The 18,941-nt window shown below is 40.3% G+C and overlaps 1 protein-coding gene across 1 annotated transcript; it reads right to left on the reverse strand.

Moving 5' to 3' along the window:
• Nucleotides 1–6,106: 6,106 nt before the first annotated feature.
• On the reverse strand, nucleotides 6,107–17,376 carry hao1 (hydroxyacid oxidase (glycolate oxidase) 1). The gene is made up of 12 exons (XM_050069490.1): nucleotides 17,123–17,376; nucleotides 16,854–16,910; nucleotides 15,453–15,485; nucleotides 15,271–15,294; nucleotides 13,917–13,948; nucleotides 13,682–13,685; nucleotides 12,950–13,214; nucleotides 12,647–12,819; nucleotides 11,393–11,484; nucleotides 7,408–7,566; nucleotides 6,978–7,047; nucleotides 6,107–6,855 (listed from the first exon to the last, which is right to left on the reverse strand). Exons 1-12 carry the CDS (start codon nucleotides 17,262–17,264, stop codon nucleotides 6,788–6,790), a joined length of 1,119 nt encoding a protein of 372 aa, XP_049925447.1. The 5' UTR covers nucleotides 17,265–17,376; the 3' UTR covers nucleotides 6,107–6,787.
• Nucleotides 17,377–18,941: the final 1,565 nt, after the last annotated feature.

An 18,941-nucleotide genomic window follows, 5' to 3' on the forward strand; every position in this document is an offset into this window, starting at 1 on the left:
TATTTATGTGAGTCGGTGAGGGAATCACTCTGGTTATATACACATTTAATTAAGGCTAACATCCCCATCACAGTGACATCTAAGGTTCCTACATCAAATGATCTAGGCCAGTGGTTCTCAAATGGTGTGCCGGGTCCATGTCATTGGTTCGACAGCCCATTGGTTCGACATCCCATTAGTCCGACTGTCCGCGGTGCTGAACGGCTCGCGGCGGGCGTATGGTGCGCCGCGACCGGCTTGAGGCGGAGCAGGCTCACAGCTTATGTGTTTGTCACTTTCTTTTTCATTTTAACCCACACCATGATCTTTTCCTGACCCTAACCAAGTGGTTTTTGTGCCTAAACCTAACCAGATCTTAACCACAGGCCATCATGATGATTTCGGAACGGACTTCGGAACAATGAGTTTAATATGGTCGGAACAATGGGATGTCGGACCAATGGGCAGTTCCCGTGCCGGGACACACTGGTGGGCTGTGATGCTAATCCAGGTGGGCCGTGTGACTTTGTGATAACCACACATTATTATTGCAATATTCAACTGGGCCTATACAAAAAGTTATGAATGAATTTTTGATTGACTGTATCAGTTGTGACAGTTGTGTGCACCCATGTCCTAATTAAGAGGCAAACTCAAGCTAAAAAATATAATTTAGTTTAATTCAATTTAATTAAAAAAAAAAACAAGAAAAAAACCTTTTCGGGGAAACTATTTGTCACTGTTTGCACGTAGGAATTCTAAGTGTGTGAGACATAAAAAGCCCTGATTTGCAGCAAGTGTGAGGGATGACAGCATTTAAAAGGAGAAAGCCATGAGTGGGACAATGGAACACTTTATTGTACAGAGCAAATTACAACAGCGCACCAGCAAAGATAGCCCTGAAAGAAAATATTTAAAAAACTATCAGTAGACAGTATAATGAAAGCTACCTGCCTTATTTTTCTTATTTTTATTGTCTTATGTCGTGATAAGAGTGATAACACATGTTATAGAGGCTATTGTGCACATATATAAATAGCCTACAGGTGTTCCTTGAGATTTGGGCTGACCCTTTGGTGTGCCTTGGGCACAAGAAGTTTGAAAACCACTCAGTACGTTTACATGCACAGCTTAATCGAGCTATGCTCAAAATTCGATTTTGGCGTCTAATCGGACTTCTGTCCTTGTCCCAGTTTACATGCAACTGAGAAAATTGAATTACTGACGGGAAACGTGTCCTCCTCCTCAACACTAGGTGGCGATATGCGTCGTTTCAGCGGGTTAATACGGCCCCCTTTCTGGTTGACCTATTACGTCACTTAATAATAAACAACTGGAGTCAGGCGGCAGACCGGCATTTTCGAACAACAGCAAGATGGATAATCGTACAGCTTTGTTCATCTCGTACGTAATGTACACGTTACTGATTGTGGAGATAAGGTGCACGCTATCCCTTGTGGTCATGGTGATTTCGAGAGGCAGACAAGAATGTCGTATGCTGTTGGAGGGCTACAACAATAGCTTGTCTTGTCTGTTCCGGGGTCATACGCCAGCGCGGGGGGTGTGGAGCATGCGCACATGCATTGTCTAGTTTAACTCCGATTAAGGCGTATACATGCCGGAGAAAATTGAATTCCAATCGCATTATCTGGGTGTCTTAATCGGAGTTGGAGAACTCCGATATTAGTCGGAGTAATGCTTTTACATGCACTTCAGTTGTCCAGTTATAGTCGGGTTAAGGCAATAATTCGTTTTTTTCAAGTGTCATGTAAACGTACTGACTGATCTTGGCCCAGAAATAATACACACTTGATGTGGTAAACAATTAGCCACCTGGGGGGATGCAGCCACATGTCTTGCTTGAGAGGCTGATAAATGTTTTTAATCTGCCCCTCTAGCTTGTATTATGGATATTGGACTTCTTAATTAACAGAGAGCAGAGGGGTTTCTGTAAATGGCTGTCTCTCAGATGTTTTGTCCACAGGCTCACCCCAGGGCTGTGTTCTTTCAACCTTCCTTTTCATTACACTGATCAATGCGGGAGCACCGAGGAGGGCAGCTACTTGGTCAGGTTTTTGGATGACATCACATTGCTGTCCCTTCTCTGTGGATCAGACCATCTGAATCAGACCACAGGAATGCTCTTTTGGATTTTATTTCTTGGTGTGGTAATAATTTCTTGGACTTAAACCTTTCTAAAACTAGAGAGTTGATGAGAGTTGATTTCAGACCTAACAGAGACATAGCCAAAGACAGCACTATTCACAATGAAACTGTGGAAAGGGTTACCTCATACAAATATTTAGGTACATTTGTTGATGAATATCTTAAATTTGATGTAAACACTGCAGATATTGTGACATTTATTTGCTGGTTTCACAGCCTCACATCGAAAGACAGAAACAGTCTAAACAGCATTGTTAAAATCTGCTCTAAGATCACAGGAGTGACACAAAGATTTCACTGGTTTTTACAATCAACAGACCCATCAGAAAGCTACACATATTTTAGCTTTATCTGGACATGCTGTTTGCAGGCAAATTTTTATCTTTTGCCGTCAGGGCGTCGCTATGTTTGTTTGTAAAACTAACCGGTATTCAAAATCTTTTATTCCCTCTGCAATTTGTCTTTTGAATTCTCTGAAAATATTTGTTCATTGTTTTCAATTAAGCATAACCTTAGTTAGTTTAGGCAGGACACGATGTCAAGCTCCGCTCACAGCACATCACATGTCTTTTAACAAAATATTTCACAAAACTAGCTACACACCAGAGAAGCTAACTTCCTCACTCATTTGTTACCATGCATCATTGGTCCTGTTTTTGTCTCTGTACTGCTCCATGTGCATATTCCACAAGACTGGGCAGAGAAAAACACTCAAAATTAACTTTCATTGCCCATTTCTGCAGTGCTGCTTTTATACTTCATAAAGACATGCATTTTCTTGCGTTGAACACTAGGGGTCTAGTCCATATACTATACCCAGTGCCAGCTGTGGTATAGGCAGTATAGGCGAATGCTGAGGGCGCTGTCATCCATGGGGGACAATCTTATCTTTTATTGGTTTTTACTAATACTATTACTACTATTATTTTTGAAATATTCCATAAGACCACGACAACAAAACTACATAGCAAAGCCTGCTAAAAATAGAGAAGCTTTTTTTCTGGGTTGGGTTCTTTTTTCACGTGAACCCCAAAAGACACTATATTGTTATCATGTCAAAATGACAAAAGCTCTGTGTCAGAGTGTATGTGGAGAGAAAGAACATGAAAAAAAAAATCAGTGTTGAAATCGGCAGCAGGAGAGCTAGTTATCGTTACCTATAAGCAGCCACAACAAACAGCTCATGGAGGTTGCATTGATTTACGCTGTGAAGCATTCAAGCTCTATTAGGTAACATTAGGATTGGGCAAAAGTAAATTATAACGTTCTCATGATGTGTTCAGTTTAACGCTGTAAAATGTAGCTTTGGTGAGAAACATTTTTGTTTTTTCCTAGCCAAGGAATTTCGGTGCATAAACCCAACTGTGCTGCCACCACCATGTAATGCAGGGTTAAGAGGTCGTGGTCATTTCACGTATTTGTGTGAGATCACATTTACAAATTAAATACTGTTGTTGACTGAGGTTCTGAGCATAATGCCGAGGTTAGACCGCATGATATGAGCCCAGTAATGGCCTGACCTAAAAGATGTGTTGGTAAGGAGCAACAGCATTGCTCATTTTATCCCATGTAGTGTGTCACAGTAAAGGACAACCAATACAGCATCTGGGACAATGAATGGTTCCAGGATTACTTTCATTCACAAACACTGTTTACATACAAATACATGTTGTTGGTGCTGTCAGGTGGAATGGTCACATATCCCCTCACTAGGTCTATTTATGCTAAATAATTCTCTAATTCTTGTCCTGACTGTGAAGACTCTGAAATGACTATACTGATTACTGTGACTGGGGAGGTGATCAGTAATCTGTTATGGAATACATTTAATAAATAGCCTTTCCAACTACAATCAATGGAAGGCATCCAATCAACATGTTCTACATAATCAATAAGTCATCAGCCAATCAACTTTGAATAGAAAATCCATGATATCATCAGGGATCAATACTGCCCTTTGAACTACTGAGGGGTCAACAGAAGCTCAATCCATAGTCATTAACAAGAATGCTATGATGTCATACACATACACACACCAGGTTTCATTGTGTGTGTATTTACTTTTCATATAAAACTGTATTTTATGTAACTACAGCTGCTGTTTTGTTACTTCTTACTTTTTTCATTTATCAAAAGTCGAACTGAAATTTGAATTCCCCTCACTTAGTAAGGAAATATAAACCATATCATAAAAACCATAGTGAGCTACTGTGCACATTTTTATCTTGTTTATCTTGAGCTTAAGCAATGTTAGGATGTGCACTACCAACTTATGTGGTATGCTACTGACTGAAGAACATCATACTGTATAGTCTATTAAAGTTGACATACAGCATATTACAACCCCTGTTTCACATCAGCGTGATTTCTGTCCCTTTACAACATTCAATTTTGGAGAATTCTATTAATGTGTGACAAAAACTAACAACATTTTGTTTGACAAAGGGTTGAATGATGAAAAATTTGATGTAAAAATAGAATTATAGTCAAAGTGAAGGACAGAGCTGCTAATATTAGCTTAAACTCTGATAAAGTAGATGGGAGAATGCTACACTGGATGTTTCAGTCTGCACTGGTCTTTTGTAATGCAAGGAATGAATTTAACAGTGTTTGCATGTCTGTCAGCTTACTATCTACATTAGTACCTGCTTCCAAGGCCAGGAGCATTATTAGTTAACTCTAAATAGTCCAGAAACTGTCCCAAATATCTATTCTCCAAACTGACAGAGTGTTCTTTTGAGAATGAACTCTCCTTTAAGTGTCACAGACCCTGTGATGTGTCCTCCCTGGGTATCTCGGCTTCTAATAATGCCGGAGTAGTTCATGGACCATTCCAGAGACAATTTAAACATTGTGGTCATACAGAGACCTCTAGCGTTTAAATAATGTTATTACACCCAAATGACCCAGGAACATTATTGTTGCCACATAAGCACACCTACTTCACAGTCAAACATAAATGCAGTTTCATATGTAACATGGACAAATTAAACAGGTCGAGCTCAAGGTCAATATGGTTTCAGATTAAGCTTTGGAAACAGCAGTTTGACAAAAAAAAAAAAAACAGAATCCTTCCCTCAATCCTTACTTGTGTTTTAAAAAATCAACCTAATTTTGTGGACCTCCTCAGCGAGAGGTTCAAGTGCAGACCTCAAGTCAGGGAACCCCAAGGTCCCCATATGGTCTGTCTGCCTCTGCTGCTCAACCACCACCTCTGTCCAGGACCACATCCTTAAGGAAGGGGAAGAAAGTCCAAGAGGATCAACACTGGCCACACTCGCACTGCAGGTGTGTCAAAAATTGTTGAGTCAGGGAGGAAATTAAGAGGAGAAAGATGACCAAGGTAACTGATAAACATTTTCCCTTTTCATTTATTTACAACATTTTTTATTATTTTTCTGTTCAGCTGCTAAAATGCTCTCAAACTCTGTCTGTCTGTCTGTCCGTCTGTCTGTCTGTGTGCTGTTTGGTGCTGAGCAGCAGTGGCAATCCTAGACTCTGGGGGCCCATCAAGGCCCTGTCCTAACAAACAGTATCCAGCTGTCACTGAGATGTTGGGGGGGCCCACTTAGGGGGGGTTTTGGGGGCAACAGTGGTGCACTGTATAATGTCTTAGTTGTCATTGCCAAATGTGCCAAAATGAGTGGCTATCGGGGATCCCTTTTTCATGCACTTTTTGCGGTGGGCCCCAAACATTTGCCTGGTTTGACTCAGCTGCTGTCGCAGCTGCATGAAACAGCTGGAAACTAAGACTTATCCAGACAGAATGTGTCCAAATGTTTTGTTTAGTGTAGTGCTGCAGTGTAACTACAGTACATTTAGTCAGGTGCTGTGTAATTGACAGGAGCAATGGTAACCATGACCATTGGTAACATGCATTCCTGAGTTCACCTTTTCAAACCTCTTCACACAGACAGCACAGCAGACGTCAGTGTGGACTGAACTGCGATCACATTTCACTGCTTTGACACAAAATGCATTTATTGTACACAGTTTTTTAAACAAATACATTTTTATTACTGCCACTGCATTCAGTTACAGCAAGACATTGGCCAGTATTACATCTCAGTCTGAAGTCTGAATACAAACATAAAGTTAATTACCTCAAAACTTCAATTAAACACCTAGTTCCTGTTACTAGCCCGCTGTGGCTACACATTTTGACAAATTAACACCTGCCTCAATTTTTTTTTTTAAACCGGATTGTTGGCTACCTCAAATTATGCCTCCATTCCTTGATTTCCCAAAGTTGTGAGTTTTGCTTGAACAGGATAAAGTGGTGTCATGTCGGTATGCCAGGTACGGTAATCCTCGAGTGCTGTAACTCACTCTCTATCTGATGCGGAGCTAGATCAAATGAATGATTCGAAATTGATATATCATCTGAAGCCTAATTTTTAAACAAGTAATATTCATACTGGTTTAAATAAACAATTCAATTGTATTTCCCAATCTTTGCTGATTAACAGTTTTGTGTGAAAGGAATTAAAGGCCTGTCCCATAAGGATGCCTGTCCCAAATAAAGGCCTGTTGATTTCAGTGACTTAAGCAAATAATAGCCCGGGCTATTAATTGAAGTTTTACGGTAATTTGACAAATGAATGTCCAGTGATCCATCAGGAATGTATTGTAGAGTCTTCTTTCACATCCTGGAGGTGAACTCTAGTCTCCTGACCAGAGACCTGCTCACCTCAGATACAGAACGACAACCTGTGCGCGCGCGCACACACACACCCACACACACACACACACACATACAGAATAGTTTATAGGTGAGTATTTCAACAAAGTAGGTTTGTTTGTGTGTGTGTGTGTGTGTGTGTGTGTGTTACCTGACAGGGCCATAGCCAAACGCAGTTCCTCTTTTATAAGTTCTAGAACCTCTGTAACTCCCTGCTGCCCCTGGACACACACACGCATATAACATGTTTGCTCAGTTTTTCATAATGACTATCTTTGTTTTGTTCCATGCTATGACTTTGACCACTAAAATCTGAAGTTCAAAAGCACACATAAAAAACATTCTGTTTTAAATACTGTACTATGGAAGTGAATCCCAAAAAAAGCAAATATTAACTCAATTTTCAAAAATCCAAAGTGTTCAGTTCCACTCCTGCATACACAAACAACTGAAATAGTTGGGGCTAGTGGCAGCCAACAGTCATTTCTCAATGGATATGACATCAGAGTGTTTGAGGTTGGGACTCTCAGCCCACCTCCTGTTTTCAGCTAATGAGACAGTAGATAAGTGCAGTGCTTCACCTGACAGGCGAGGCCCCACAGCACTGGTCGCCCAATGAAGACAGCCTTTGCTCCCAGAGCTAAGGCCTTTAGGACGTCTGTCCCTCTCCGCACTCCTCCGTCCAGGTAGACATCACAGCGACCCTGCACTGCCTTTACCACCTCCTCCAACACATCTAGCTATCCACACAAACACACACACATGTCCTTTACTTCATATTTATATTGCCACATTAAAAACAATGTGTCTGGTGATACTCTGTGTTTATCTTATTGTCAACAGATACCTTGAGAAAAAATGAGTGGGGTCTGTGTATCCATATTCCTCTGTGTCATGAGCACAGTTGGTGTCCTAAAGACTGCAATAAATATTAATCTTTGTCTGATCCTCTGGTTTTGACTCCTGCCTACCTTTAAATTGAGTAAAGCTTATCTTTCCTAATACATTTGTTGCTCTCTTTGTTTGGGGTCTGCCATTTGTCTTTAAGAGTAACTTCAGTATTTTTCAACCTAGACCCTATTTTTTCATGTTCTAATGGGAACATCAGATTTTGAAATTGGTCCAGTATTGAGAGAGACAGCTGCAGCCAGCAGTGGGGAAACAGATTGCAGTGTAATTCTTGTGGGCAATTGAGCACCATCACTTTACATTCACTAAAATGCTTGTTTTTGACACAGGCTCAGATTGTTATTTTTATGTTGTGCTCACACCGGGCACAACTAAAACAATTCTCACAAGGCAAATTAATGTAAAGTCAATGTAAAGATGCAATCATACGCAATTGCCCACCGGGTAGGAACAATGCAAATGATGCAAAATATGTGAATTGAGCAGCACAAATGAAGTGAGTAGCACAATTTGGCGTCATACGCTTATTTGCAAGAGTTAAAATCTGAACTTCAGCGACCAATTCACTCCGCGATAACCAATCAGCATTGAGATCCTCTGGGGGTGTATTATAATAATAATAATAATAATAATACATTTTATTTATAGAGCGCTTTTCAAAAACTCAAAGACGCTTTACAGGCATAAAAAAGTGCAGAGAAATACAATCAGAAGTGCAAAACAACAGACAAAAGAGGAAAAAAATTACAGACAGGAGTGCATTAGGTATAGACAAGGTTGTAGACAAATAAGGGTGCTGACAATACAAAGTTAGGTGGGTATAAGGTAAGAGCAAGAAGGAAGTAGGATGGATTAAATTTGTAAGTTAAATGCAGAACGGAACAGGTATGTTTTGAGTTCAGTTTTGAAGGAGGTGAGGTCTGTGCAGCCGCGGATGTGTTGTTGGAGGGAGTTCCAGAGGGTGGGGGCAGCAACAGAGAAAGCTCTGTCCCCCCAGGTGCGGTGCTTGGTCCTAGGTATGGTAAGGAGGTTGGCACTGAGGACGTACTGGCGGAAGGTCATTTATTGATTCAGCGATTTCATGCGTGTATAACATGAGTTATTCACACTTATACGGAGCCCCTAAAGGGACATGGAAGGGAAAAAAAAAATAGACGTTTAAAAAAAAAAAAATAGTACTTTTGCGAGATCTCGCAAAACATTTGCAAGATCTCGCAAAACTTTCCTTTAAGTAATGTACTTCCAGGTCAGTTTGGCCCATAGAGACTGCAAACAAACGCAACAATGGAGCGCATTCACCCGTGGGAGAGGCTCATAGAGTTTTATTTTGAGATTGGCCTCAAATATAAAGACATTAAATCAGTGCTCGCGAGTAAACACGGTTTTCATGTAAGTGAGAGACATCTGAAGCGACTACTTAACGCAAGAGGACACTTTCGTCGAAAAACATTCTGTGACTTGGCGGTCCTGATTGAATTCATTAGCAACCAAATACAGTACTCTGGACAGCTTCACGGTTACCGGTGGATGTTTGCTAAATGCAGAGAACATGGACTACGAGTGAGGAAAGAGGATGTGCGCTTGGTGTTGAAGGAGCCGTGTTTACTCGCGAGCATTGATTTAATGTCTTTATATTTTACGGAAGCGCATTGCATTCACTGGATAAAAAAAAATTAGACACTTTTAGACAATTAGACAATTATGAGAAAAGATCTCGTAATTATGAGATCAGGATCTCATAATTACGAGATAAGGATCTCGTAATTATGAGATCAGGAAAGGTGCCACATTAGCCACTGCTTCGCTAAGAAACACATACTGCACATCCACGAAGGGGGGTCGGAACTAACCAGCTGCCACTCGGGTGGTGCCATCTTGACTATATCCCATATCTTTATTATAATGTGTAGTATATATTGGAAATTACGACGGAGTATTACACTAAGCAAGGACAACAGTGCGCGCCGTATATAGGCTATTTTGATCTATTTTATACTTCAGATTTATATTGTTTGGCGTTAATTGGTGACAGAAAAGAACGAATTTCATTCTGCAGGGAAACGCGTGTCCTTACTGTGCATATTGAATCTTGAATCTATGCTTTATGAAGACCCTGTGTGCGCTCAGAGCTGTGGCACAAGTTACGCACCGAAATCTTGCGGAAGAAAAATAATAATAAGACGAAAAATAAGTAGGCTGTGTGTGACTAGCCTATGCGCTGATGAAGTGGTGGGTGATCGATGTTTCAGCACCGCGGTATCATTTCGGATCATTTCTGTAGTGTTGTCAGTCGTTCTGAATAACAATCTGAGCTTGTCAGAGGTAATAACAAGCACTTTTAGTGGACGTAAATTGATGAAGCTCAGTTGCCTGCAGGGATTACATAGCAGCTTGTTTCGCCACTGCTAGCTGCAGCTGTCTCTCTCAGTACTGGATCAGTTTAAAAAAATGCTGTTCCCATTAGTCACTTAGATACAAAAACATGGGAAAATAGGGTCCAGGTTGAAAAAATACCTATGTTACCCAATAATTCAACAAAGACATGGCACCAGTCCAGTGGCTGAAATCCTGTGATGCCTGCACTTGCTGTGCCATGTTAAAGAGAAATCTTACTGATTAATCCTCAATTAAGAGGTCCAAACCATGTAGCCAAGGTAGCTGATGGTTTTGAGGCGGCTCACAGTGGTAGGACCAGTTACACTGAATAAGGAGGTCAAATGATGACAGGAGTGGACAGAACCAAGCCTGTCCCCCACTGTGTCTGAGTAGGGACCAATGGACTTGGAGCTGAATGCCAAAGACAGGGATGTCAGAAAATATTGAGTGATGCGTACAAACAGTGCAGTGCACTGTTCCCACAGGCGGGAAGAAGATTTTTTTATGACTTTACTGTTGCAGGTGGCTGGCCCTGTCACACACTAGCTACTGCGATAACACTAAAATAGCATGTAATTGTGCTAGCTGTACATACCACCTGCTGGCTGTGGTGCTGATCAAATGCCTGTTTGAGGATAGAATGGTGAGCCTCTGCATTGTCTGGAGTGGTTGTGTGTGTCCACGTGTGTGTTTGCACATGAGCATGTAGTTGTGTGTAGCACAAAGCGAGGACTCAAGAAAAATACTTGCATCGGGGATGCAGAGGTGGGAGTAAGTCACACGTGCAAGTCACAGGCAAGTCTCAAGTCTAAACCTTTAGGTCTCAAGCAAGTCCCAAGTTACTGTGGTGACAATCAAGTCAAGTGATATGACCTGACTCAAATCTCCCAATTACGTTACGCTGCTAGGAGCACAACATGTTGCTGATTTTTGTGTTTTCAGCGGATTTGTTGACAGTAAGAAAGGTAAAGAATAGCCTAACACCTCAAGTTTCCTTTAAAGCGTGAGACTGGTTAGTAGTTTGCTGGTTAGTAGTAGACTAGTTTATATACCATATTAAGTGTACAATATGACGTTATTTAAGTATAAAAAGTCCAAAGATTCAGATTATGATATAGGTGCCATATCATGAGAAGATCATGTTTGATTTTCTGGATTGTAGCTGTTAAAAGTAAAGAGTTCCATCATATCAGAGATGGATGATACTGTCTGGTGCCTAATATTTCATAAAAGAACAACACACACACACACACACACACACACACTCAAACTCGTACGGACCGTGGCAGGAACCCCATCCAGTTGTCGAGCTCCGTGATTTGACACCAGGATGCCATCGACGCCGTAGTTCACAGCCTGGACAGCATCCTCACCTGACCACACACACACACACACACACACACACACACACACACACACACAGCGCTGAACAAGTTCATCTTGGCCCAGACAAAAAAAGAGTTGTTGATTGATTGTGATTTTTATTCTAATATTTTCAGAGTTATACTGGCATAGCTGATGATCAGCAAGCTAGAAGTGGGGTCCTTATGGCACAATAAAGCTTTTGCCAACAACTGCACAACACTGACATTAATATCTTACTCTAACTTTACTGTAGAGGGAAACAGCACTGGCTTGGGTTGTAAAACCAAATGTAAATTCAATTTTGCAAATGCAATAAGGGAGATTTCAATTTTTTGAGAATCACATTAAAGGTCCACTGGATGTAGAGGGATATATTGTCAGAAATGCAATACAATAGGGATGTTTTCTTTAGTGTACAAACACCTATAAATAAGAACTCTTATGTTTGCATTACCTTAGAATGAGCCTGACCTCATCTACAGAGATCTCCATTTTGCATTGCCATGTTTCTAAAGTAGCCCAGAATGGACAAATTAAACATTGGCTCTAAATTCGGAATGTCGTGTTTTCACGTTTTCATATTTTTTCATCAACCACCGCTGTTAGCAGCCCCTCCAGTACAAGAGCATCAGAAAGACACTGATCTTTTAAACATGAATCTGCTTTATTCAGTGTTTTTACCAATTTAAATCACCTGGTCAATTCGTTTTGGAGAGGAGGAGATCTCTGTGGATAATTCGGCTCATGGTAAAAACCTCCTGAGTGTTTGGATCTTAAGTTATCAGAGAAAATAGGTGAGCCCGCATAGCAGATGCTAGGCAAGTGGCCTGTCTGGGTTGTGCCAAACAACATAGGAGAAACACTGATTTGTAACATGAAACTGCTTTTTGTTTTTACTGGTATATACTATACAATCATCAGGTCTGTTTGTTTTGGAGAGAAAGAGACCTCTGTGGATAATTCAGCTCCTGGTAAAAAACCTCCTGAACAATGAACACTGAAGGAATTCTAACCTGGAGAAGTTTCAGCTGGTTGCAATCTGCAATCCTCAGCAGATGCCACTAAATCCCCCTAAACACTATTTCTTCAAAATCGATTCATTAATACTATACTGAATTCTATAACTCTGGTAAGCAAAAGGTTTGTGTATGTTAGTGTGTGTTTGCATACCATTAAGTACGCCTTTCACAATCACAGGAAGGTGTGTGTGTTTTTTTAGCCATGTGATGTCATCCCAACAGAGAGTGGGGTCTATTGCCTTTGCAACATAGACAGCCAAACCACTGTCGTTGCCATAGTTTCCCTCAGAGAAAGCCAGGGAGGCTGATGAGAAGTTAGACATGCTGGACACACACACACACACACACACACACACACACACAGAGTAATGGTTTAGAATGGGACAGAGTCTGTAGTATCCATTGTTGAATTTAGGAAGAATGTATATTGTCCTGTGTTGTGTTTGGTTCCTACCTCAGGTGTGAGGGCAGTTTAAAGCGATTGCGCATGTCATCCCATCTCCTCCCCAGGTATGGCGTATCCACAGTGACAAAGATAGCCTTATAGCCCGCCTCTTCTGCCCGGTGGACCAATGATAGTGTGAGCTCTCGGTCTTTGTAGATGTAAAGCTGCAGCCACAGGACACCACCTGGTGAGGCCGTCATTGCTGACATCACTTCCTCTATGGTGGAGGTGGCCCAGGAGCTCAGCATCATCCCTGTCCCTACTGCTCTGCATGCTGGGTAGACACATAATATAACCATACCTGTCAAGTTTTGGATTTGAAAATAAGGGAAATTTTTCGGCGTTTTGCCTGGTGTGGACGCGATCATTACAAATAACTTTGGCCTCCAGACCTCCTAACGTTACTAATGTTACATGGTAAGCAGATGAAAGCATACAAGGGTCAAGTGGATTAGATCTATTTTGTGAGCGGTTTTGTCCACGACTGAAACCACTGCTGTCTTGTTTTTGGCCAGGTGAGTAAATGTGTTTGAGTATAACTGTCTTTTATTTTGTATTTCAACTCTCTACATGGATGCATAGCTGTCAGGCTAATGTTACTAGCTAATGTTAGCTTTAGCTACCAATAGCTACCAATTTCAACTCACTAGGTCAACCATTCCCAGAGGTCTGGTAAAACAGCGTTAAAAATCTAGGTTGTGGCTGAAAACAGGGAGAACCAACTCAAGACATGTTTAATACAACGCTTCAACTTTTACATTTGACATTAGTTGACTCCACACCTCCAGACTGAAGGTGGAGGTTTTTGATCCACATCTACCACTGTTCCTGTGAGTTTCTATTTTTTTTACTTCTCCCCTTTATGTCTTACTATTCTCGGAACTTAAAGTGGCACTAGTTTTTCCAGTTTGATCAACTGGAACAGCCCTAAACAGCACAAATCATTGGCATTTGTGCTGTGTTGGAACACTTTGACTCCAGTTGCCTGCCCTCCATCTGGATAGCGCACTGATGTATGACGTCATATGCAAAAAAGAAAAAAATATTAGCAAGTTAAATTTTCTATTATTCTTTTCCCAATTCACGCTCTGTGTTATTCTATTTCCAAGGTACAGTCTATGTTATGTTATTTTCCCAGTTCAATTCTACATTATTTTATGCCTTGATTCTATATTATTCTGCACTCGCAGGTTCCATTGTGTATCATTTCATATAGTCACTCATAATGTAATAAATGCACATGATGCAACAATTCAAATATAATAAAAGCTCCTAATGTAATAATCAGCACATGATGTAAAAAAAAAACATGAGCGCATAACATAATAATCATTTTGTGCTAACCTCTCTGTCAAGTTCCATTCTGTCCTCTAAAGTTACACTGGGCATTATTCTGTACTCTCTCTTTTAAGTCCCATTTTTTATACTTAAGTTCCATTCTATTTTCTCAAGTTACATTTCTTATTTCCCGTGCGTGTGTGTGTGTGTGTGTGTGTGTGTGTGTGTGTGTGTGCGTGNGACACTGACTGACCCACACACACACACACACACACACACACACACACACACACACACACACACACACACACACACAAACTGTTGATTAGTTTTAGTACAATGACCAATCTTTCAAAAAGTATGAACTGTTTTCTCACTGTAATCACCACCAATCCTCTGCATATTTACACTTCATTTGGCACCTGTTTACATGTTATTGTAAAAACTGTTAAGTTTAGGTTTAAAACCTAACATAGTTAAAAATAACATAATTGAAAATAAATAAATATATACTCCAGTCAATGATGGCGGTGTCGCCCACAAAACTTCACAACAGAGTTTTCTGGAGGGGGCTGCAGTCGTGGGTGCACAGTGTGAACAGGAAAGGGCTGACCACACCACAAAGCTATTTGAATCCACACAGCTGTTGTGAAACAGCTGTGTGGATTCAAAACTGAATCTGAAGTCTGTTTGGGAGGAAGTCCAAAATCCAGTGACAGAGTGTGTACTTAAGCCCAGAGTGCTTAACATTTTCCCAGGGGTGTTGAAATCATTACAAGGTGTTGATCAAATCATGCAGTGTTGTACAATGCTGTAACTCTGTTTAATTACTTTATATTTTTATCTATCTATGCTGTATGTGTGGTTTGTGGGTTGAGTTGAGTGTTTAGCATTTGTAGTGACCATGGGAACACTGAGACTGTCTAAAAGCTGGGACCTAATCAGTCTTGTTTTGAAAAAGCTGGTTTTGACCAAGTGTCAGCCTCTAAAAAATAAAGCTATTGCTGAAGTGCCAAAAACTGCAGTTCCTCTAATGGCCACTTGAGGCTGACTGAAGTCAATCCCTGTAGACCCAACTCTACCAAAATACCCAACTTTATAGTAGAAAGAAACATGTTTACAGCCTGGTACAAAAACTCATATATAATATGACTCATCTATTTAAATGTTATTAAGGCTTAAAGGTAAACTAACTGAAGGGGCATGGACGCTTTGACTGACAGTTTGGTGGTACCACAGTAAAGAGGCAGGATCAGTGGTGAGGTCACTTGTACAGTGAAAATCATTTTCACACACCATTCAGTACACCAGTATACTAGGTGAGCTGAATCATAAGATAGTCTGTTTGTAATCAGTTTGGCTTTAACTTTCGTAACATGAGACATAATTATTTGGATCAAAGCATCAACGCTGATATGTTTGCTGAACCAGTGAGAAAGTGATGATGAAACAGTTAAAGCTCAAAACACACACACACACACACACACACACACACACACACACACACACACACACACACACACACACACACACAGTTTGGCATGAGCTGACCCCAGGTTCCACAGAGATAAGTGTTATTAAAATTGTGTTCTTACAGGAAGTGCAATTTAAAGAGAGTTTGTTTTGTCTGCACTGTATACAGTGGCTCAGATACAGTGGGACTATGGACCTAACACACACTTGATGGGGGAACAATACTGAGCAGGATAAGCTGTGATCAGCAGAGCTGCTGTAATCATTAACCTTTCACAGATGGTTTTGGGTAAAACCCTTCATGTTTGTTTCAAGGTAAAACCCTCTGAAAGGGTTCCTAGTTGAACCTTTATAAACTGTTCTACCAGGAACAAAAAAGGGTTCTCCTACAGGGACAAGCTGAAGAACCCTATATGGTTCTAGTTAGCACTGTTATTTCCATGAGTGAAGTGTTCAGGGAGGAATTTTATTTTTGGCAGCTATGGCAGTATGACATTTCTTGGTAGCATAAGAGCTGTAGGAGCCACAATTACTAAAACCCCCCCAAAAAAACCCTCCCTAGAATATCTTACATGCCAATTTATGCATACTGTATAAGAAATTGTAGGCCATTTCATAAAGTTACGCACATATTAGGTAGATACTTTTATTTGTCCCTATGGGGAATGGAATTGATGTATGAACACAGGACAAAAAAGACGTACGCATGAGTGTGATTGCTGCTTACAGCAATAAACAAACACACTGGTCAAAAAGTGAATGGTGACAAACTAATCACATTTTTATTAAGCCAGAATATAAGGCATTTAGGCAACAAAGCTAAAGACAAACCAGCACGTTCACACATGAAAGCTGAATGACCTGTTTGAAATAAGACCCTTTCAAGATCATTTTTAACCAGATTTCAGACAGATTTTAGAACGATCAACTTTTTTCCTAGTCTAGCCTGGCTGAGAAGTATTACAGGTTGGTGGTCCCATGCAGAGGTAGGTTTTATGGAGGAATAAATATGGTTATTAGAGTGAGTTAGATTAGTCTACATTTTGCCAGTAGGTAAGTGCAAGTAAAGTAAAAAAGACAGTATGAGGTTCAGTGGTAGGTTTAAAGATTTGCAACATCAGAAATGTGGACTTTCACACAGAAGAGCTTGACTTATTTTGACAAAAAGAAATTATAAGATGGATACATGAAATTATATACAATGTTTGTGGCAGCAATCAAAAATTCAAGACTATTTAATGACGGTTAAGGCCATTTATCAAAGTTACGACATTTTAAGGAGCTGCAGACACCCTGGTTACATGATATTTTGAATGAATTCCAGTATTGTCTGTTTTACTTTACTTTACTGTTGGGCCTCTTATGTTTCAGGCAGACTGTACCCTCTTTGTACGTGTGTGTGTGTGTGTGTGTGTGTGTGTGTGTATGTGTGGTACCTCTTAAAGGCAGCAACATTATCAGCCAGTGTGTTTTGCTCATCAGCTCCTGAGCGGTAGTAGTCATACACAGCTTTAGGAAGAACTTTCTTGGCTTCCTTCTCAAAGTCCTCGACACAAACACGCTGCCCCGACATTACTGTCCACTCAGACGCCAAGACACTGATTCGTCTCACTGTCTGTCCCTCTGACACACAGCGCAGGGTGAGCTGTGCTAAGCAGAGCAGCTGTAATATATTAACCTACTGGGCCTCTTCTTCTTAATCAGGACCTGTGAGGGGGTTTCTGCTCTGCTCTGACCTGTTTACACAAGATAAAGACGGGTTATGAAGGGCGGAACAAACCCAGAGAATTTTGGGTATTGTGATTATGACTCTGAACCACCTGGACATTTTTTATAAAGTGTGTTTTTAGACTTTTACTGGGTTATGAGACAGTGCTGGCTGCCTGTGAACTTTGAATCCATGTTTCAATCCCAGTTTGCACTGACACAACTGCTCGTATTCATTCACGACAATGGACTACCAACATGCAGTGGAAAGTGCCGTGTAATGTTACGATGCAGAAGAATAATTCTCATCATCTCTATTCTGTTAAAATCAGAAGGTTCAAGCTTGTAGCAGCTGTCTTTCAGCAGGTCTACATGTTGTACTGTGGGTATCACAGTGCAGCTGCTCCTACAGTGCCTTTGTGTTTATAGAATCATGTTATATAACTGCACTACCCTAACTGTGCATACATCAGTAAATGCATACATTTATGTAGGTCTCAAGCCCGAAGAGCTGAAACCCTATAGTTTTTTATGACTATGCTTTTTTTTTTTTGCTTTTTTTTCCTACAAAAATGTTTTCACAAATTCTGGTGAGATGTTACATCTTACACACATGAAATTTTCACCAATGATTCAAAGTAGTGTGCAAATGCTGTTCAAGAAATATGACACCAGTTGGCCAGATAAGGGCGCTATAATTAAGGCTAAAAAATTGTATTTTTGAAAGGACAAAAGTCTGATTGACTTCAAATTAAAAAATGCAGCTCAATGTGCTCCACTAAAACGCCTCAAGAATCAAGATGGGACCACTGGGGAAATTTTCTGCCATTTTGAATTTTTTGAAAAACACATTTTTGACATCTCCTCCTAAACCATAGGTCCTATTCATAACAAAGTTTTTTATATATTATTGGACCAAGCTCATCAAAATTTATTAAAAGTTTGTTGATATCTCATTGTGTTTTAAAGATACTGACCAATGAACTGTAAAGAGGGTGTAGCTCAGCATATAAATAGACATAGATATATATACATAGATGCCGCACCCTGGGTTGTGGGATGCGTCAGTACCGCCGCCATCTTGCCTAGGTGCTCTGACCGGTTCAGACCCGTGTCAGACTCGGCAAAAATGCCACATTTTTGCTCTGCATTTGGGTGTATGAACGAAAGAAGTGTTAAAACCAAGCAGAAAGGAATAACATTCCACAGGTAAGAAGTTGTTTTACAATATTTTACTGTTACGAACATGTTTAATGAGATATATATCTCAAAAAGTGATCCTTCTTTTAAGCTAATCAAGTAAAGTAACTGTCCTGATCTGGTCCTAATGCCAAATTAAGCTAACGCTATGTCACACAACTTAAAGAAAAAAGGTTAACATTTATATAATATTACTTATAAAATTATGATGCTTTGTCAAACAGCTATGTCGGTGTATGTGTTATTCCAAATTGTCAACTATCTGTTTCATGGCACCAACGTGACATAACGCAGTATAACGTTAGTAGTTAACTTGTGGCCTGAATTGTAACTACAAATTATG

This window comes from Epinephelus moara, chromosome 18 (genome assembly GCF_006386435.1).
Source record: "Epinephelus moara isolate mb chromosome 18, YSFRI_EMoa_1.0, whole genome shotgun sequence".
Taxonomy (NCBI): domain Eukaryota; kingdom Metazoa; phylum Chordata; class Actinopteri; order Perciformes; family Serranidae; genus Epinephelus; species Epinephelus moara.

Coding starts and splice junctions, on each gene's coding strand:
- hao1 (XM_050069490.1), bottom strand. CDS start 17,264: ATGTCGGGGCAGCGTGTTTGTGTCGAGGACTTTGAGAAGGAAGCCAAG. Junction 15,295..15,452: donor GATCCTGCCTCTTTACTGTG/GTACCACCAAAC, acceptor ATTTTGGTAGAG/TTGGGTCTACAGGGATTGAC. Junction 13,949..15,270: donor GTCTACAGGGATTGACTTCA/GTCAGCCTCAAG, acceptor GTCATACATCAG/TGCGCTATCCAGATGGAGGG.